Raw genomic sequence first — 5,040 nt, forward strand, 5'->3', positions numbered from 1 at the left:
GTCCTTAAAGCCTAAATTTAATTTCAAATTTTAATCAAAATATAATGTTGAGGTGGCGCATTCTAACAGGTTCTTTTCGTTTTCGCAAATCATTTACATTTTCGCATGAGTCTTCCCCTATATATATATATATATATATATATATATATATATATATATATATATATATATATATATATATATATATATATATATATATATATATATATATATAAAAAGAGTTTAACCATTTAAGATCTTAGATCGATGGATTATACTTAGAACATGACGGATCAATTAGATGCGTTGAATTTACCGATCAATTAGATGGATTGAATGGATAAAGCATATATATGGATCGAATGGATATATCAAATAAGTAGATAAAATGATGAATTGATCGGATGGACAAGATGGATAGATCAATGAGATGTATTGATTAATTAAATGGATGGATCAAACATATGGACTAAATGATGGATTAGATAGATGGATCGATTGAGTAAATAAAAAAACATAGATCATATATATGGCATGGTGGATTAATAAGGACTAATCGGATGAAATGATTGAACCACATGGATGGATCGGTTGAATAGATCGTGGATGGATCAAACAGACAAATGGATCGGATGATTGCCGATTGGATTGATCAAATAAATGGATAGGATTTGATGGAATGGATGAACATAATAGATAAATGAATGGATTGACTTAGATATTGATCAACTTGAAGAATTGAATGGATTAATTGGACATATTGGTGATAAAATAACAATTAAATGGATCATATGGATAAATCGGATAGATGGATCGGGTGGAAGGAGTGGATTGACTCAGGTTTTGTATTTGTGAGATACCAACAAAAGGAGGCTGTTTTGGCTCCTTATCCCTAGCTATACATAGACATTCAACACTTATCAACCAAAATGCACCTAAATCTCATGGTTTATCAAGCTGGATGTTTATTTTGTGTAGGTCATGTTTCAGTTGCTTTGTTTATAACTATTATAACTAAATCGAAACCCTAAAGTGGCATTTGAGCCTCCCATTGAAACAATAATAGCACAATACATGCTATGTGTTTTATGCCCAGTGAGCCTTAGGTTATGAATCATGAAATGAAAAATTGCAATGAACCAACTTTTGTTATGCTTGGATAAGCCTCTTTTGTCTTCGGTTTGGGCATAAGATATTTTTTGCTTACGTTGCATGATACTTATGCTTTTTTTCTAAAGTTTTACGGGTGTTGCAAGGATATACTTAAAAACTTATTTTATATGTAATAGGCACATGCACGACACTTGATTTCTGTATGTACTACGTAAATCACATAGGAAGAAGTAGAGGTGGTGTGTTAGATGTGTCATGGAAAGATAACATTTTTAATAACTTTCAAATAGGATGGATTCATACATGTTTATTTATGGTCACAACACATTGGTTGGTAGACATTGATTTTAGTTGTGATCCTTTGTTATATTTGAGCTCTTGCTTTATTTATTAAAAAAATTCTAATTGATTGATAAGATAATCCTAAGTCAATGGTCCAAGGAATTCTATACATAAATATATTTCTATATATCAATATCTGATGATGCCAGAAGCAATGAGAGGGATTGCTGAAAAACAAAAACAAAGAGCATCGAAAAGTTCATTGGAAAACTAATTTTGGAAAGGTCGGTTTTGGTAGCAAGGCTGGATTATTCTGATCGAGAATATCGTCTAACATGTTTCATATGCATTTATCAATTAGCTCCAAACAAGAAAACCTAAAAATTCAGACTAACAATAAGTTTTTAACATAATCAAGACACCTACAGGAGTAGCTAAGTAGTAAACACGTCATTGTAAATCAGTTTAGATAGCTTGAAATGTTGATAAACAAAAGCATTCAGTTTCATCAATTCAAAAACAACCCTAGAAATCCAGGTTTACCACAAGATATAACAAGAAAACTCAGAATTATAATTCATAACTCAAAAAACGACGATGAACACTTATCTAATCAAGCCTTCTCCTTCTGGTAGACATAAGTGAGACCACACTTGCCGCAATAGTGCCTGTCGAAGTGGTTAGCCATGAAAGTCCCAGCACCACACTCAGCATTAGGACACTCTTTCCTCAACCTCTGCACCTTTCCGGAATCATCAACCTTGTAGAACTGCAACACGCTCAACTTAACCTTCTTGTGCTTATGCTTGATCTTCTTCGGCTTGGTGTAGGTCTTCTTCTTGCGCTTCTTTGCGCCACCACGGAGACGGAGAACCAGGTGGAGGGTTGACTCCTTCTGGATGTTGTAGTCGGCAAGGGTTCTGCCGTCCTCAAGTTGTTTCCCGGCGAAAATAAGACGCTGCTGGTCCGGTGGGATGCCTTCCTTGTCTTGGATCTTCGCCTTCACATTGTCGATTGTGTCGGAGGATTCAACCTCCAACGTAATCGTCTTCCCAGTTAGGGTTTTCACGAAGATCTGCATTTTTGCCGAATTGTACTGATACGGCTTGATTAGGGTTGGAAGAAGGTTTTGTAGGAAGGAAAAAAATCAAATTGGGCATTTGAGGGCCATCGTCGTGAAAAATAAAGCCCTACTCTTCAATTTGGGCTCTTGAGGTTGAAATCGTTGAATCGTATGTAGACTATTTAAGGCCCATTTTGGTCGATTTGAACATACAACTTTTTTTTTTTTTTTTTGGGAAAATGACTCTTGAAGGTAATTAACTTTTGCGTTTGTACTCATTTGGTCTTTTTTCTTTTTTTTGTATTCAATATACCATCGAACTTGTTGATGGTGTTTACCATAACGCTTTTGACCTGTGATAGTCGGTCAAAGGGTTATGGTGAACACAAACAACAAGTTCGATGGTATATTGAGTACAAAAAAAAAAGGAAAGGGACCAAATGAGAACAAACACAACAGTTGGTTACCCTCCTGATTCATTTTCTTTTTACTCATTTACAGCAAATCCCACGTCATCTCCTACTAAAATTAATGACTATGAGCTTCATTATTGCTTCTCTTCAAAACATAACTCACGAAAGGACATTATTCATGCATGTACAACATTGTAATGCACTTGAATATTTATTAGGGGAATCTTGACTAAGCAGACGCATTTCATGACTACATTTACATTTGCAATCAAATGCTTTATCGTATCATGGATTCTAGACAAGTCTACAAACGAGTGGAATCACAAGTGCTGTGATTTTTGAGTTTACTTAGCTTTAAAATCGAACTCATGTGATAAGATACAACATCAATATGTACAATATCATGCTGCTTTTGTAGACACATCACCATAACATTGTACATATTGATGTTGTATCTTATCCCATGAGTTCGATCTTAAAGCTAAGTAAACTCAAAAATCATAGCACTTGTGAATCCACTCGTTTGTAGACTTGTCTAGAATCCATGATACGATAAATCATTTGATTGGAAATGTAAATGTAGTCATTAAATGCGTCTTCTTAGTCAAGATTCCCCTAATAAATATTCAAGTGCATTACAAAGTTGTACATGTATGAATAATGTCCTTTCGTAGGTGATGTTTTGAAGATAAGCAAGAATGAATCTCATAAAGTCATTAATATCAGTAGGAGATGATGTGAGATTTGTTGTAAATGAGTAAAGGGAAAATGAATCAGGAGGGTAATCAACTGTTACGTTTGTTCTCATTTGGTCCCTTTCCTTTTTTTGTACTCAATATACCATCGAACTTGTTGTTTGTGTTCACCATAACCCTTTGACCGGCTATCACAAGTCAAAAGTCGGTCAAAAGGGCTATGGTAAACACCAACAACAAGTTCGATGGTATATTGAATACAAAAAAAAAAAAAAAAAAAAGAGAGACCAAATGAGTACAAACGCAAAAGTTAATTACCCTCAAGAGTCATTTTCCTTTTTTTTTTAATGCTTTCTCTTTTGTAAAGTGGAGTGTATATTTTGTTTTGGAACTTCTACTATCTGCAATAGACTGATTTAGCTCAAAAAAATTTATAAAAAATTGACATCTAATTACATTTTTAATCCCATCATAATTACCCACTCTTCTGCTTCCAAATTAGTTTTTTACTGGATACTTAAATACCATTAAAAAAAACAGAATTTATCATATTGTTATTTAATTAGAATTAATATTTAATATTCTTAACTCTTATAATTAAGGAGAAAGGAATATGAAGAAAGGACAGATTATTGAAGACATCGAAAAAACTTCGCAAAAACTTCGGAGAAAGGAGCAGAAAGAAAGGATTTAAAGGGATTCTTGATGGCTTGCGATTAGAAGAAAAGGGAGGAAGAAAGATTTTGATGGGTGTTAGACGGAGAAAATGGAGGTGAGTAAGGGTTGTTTATGTAGATATTGGAGAAGATGGTGAACAGTAACACCCACATAAACACACAATTGTTTCCAAAACATAGTAATTTGCATGTTTCTTTGTGTTTATCGAGTTTTACAACAAAAGAGCCAAGAACATCATAAAAATCAAAAGAGAGTGTTTTTTATTGCTAGCAAAACACACATAAACATGCACTTGGTATTTGTGTATATGTGTGTTTTGTTCCTCAACAAGTCGTAGCTACAAAGGAAAAAAAAAAACAAAGATGAGTTTCTACTCGAATGAAGTTGGCAGAAATCGGTGGTGATTTGAATCAACAAGAAAACATGGTGATTGATTCAATGGTTTCAACATCAATGATGTAGATTGCTTGTGTGTGACCGGCAGGGAAACCTTTTAAAAAGGCATAAATACAACAATTAAATCAAATATCCGGTTTTAATGAGCCCAAAAGACATTAGGGTAAAACCTATAATTTCTTGAAAAACTTAAGAATTTTATGATATTGCTCATATAAATATATACAAACATATACAGCTTGTTCCCCAGTTGAATTTAAGGACGGAAACGGGCAGATTTGGAGGTGAGATGAGGGATATGGACGGAAAACCTTGTTCCCGAGTTTAAATTAGGGAAGGAAAGGGAGGGGAGGTGAAGGATTTTGAAGGCCCATTTTCCTTCCAAATTTTCCTCCCAATTTGAGCGGATTTGGGAAGAAAA

General features: G+C 34.0%; 1 protein-coding gene across 1 annotated transcript; it reads right to left on the minus strand.

The window, feature by feature from the left end:
• Nucleotides 1–1,824: 1,824 nt before the first annotated feature.
• LOC111906432 (ubiquitin-40S ribosomal protein S27a) lies at nucleotides 1,825–2,502 on the minus strand. Its single transcript, XM_023902200.3, has one exon. It carries the CDS (start codon nucleotides 2,453–2,455, stop codon nucleotides 1,988–1,990), a length of 468 nt encoding a protein of 155 aa, XP_023757968.1. The 5' UTR covers nucleotides 2,456–2,502; the 3' UTR covers nucleotides 1,825–1,987.
• Nucleotides 2,503–5,040: the final 2,538 nt, after the last annotated feature.

This window comes from Lactuca sativa, chromosome 3 (genome assembly GCF_002870075.4).
Source record: "Lactuca sativa cultivar Salinas chromosome 3, Lsat_Salinas_v11, whole genome shotgun sequence".
Taxonomy (NCBI): domain Eukaryota; kingdom Viridiplantae; phylum Streptophyta; class Magnoliopsida; order Asterales; family Asteraceae; genus Lactuca; species Lactuca sativa.

Bases quoted from the DNA above. Each gene is read 5' to 3' on its own strand.
- LOC111906432 (XM_023902200.3), bottom strand. From the start codon at position 2,455: ATGCAGATCTTCGTGAAAACCCTAACTGGGAAGACGATTACGTTGGAG.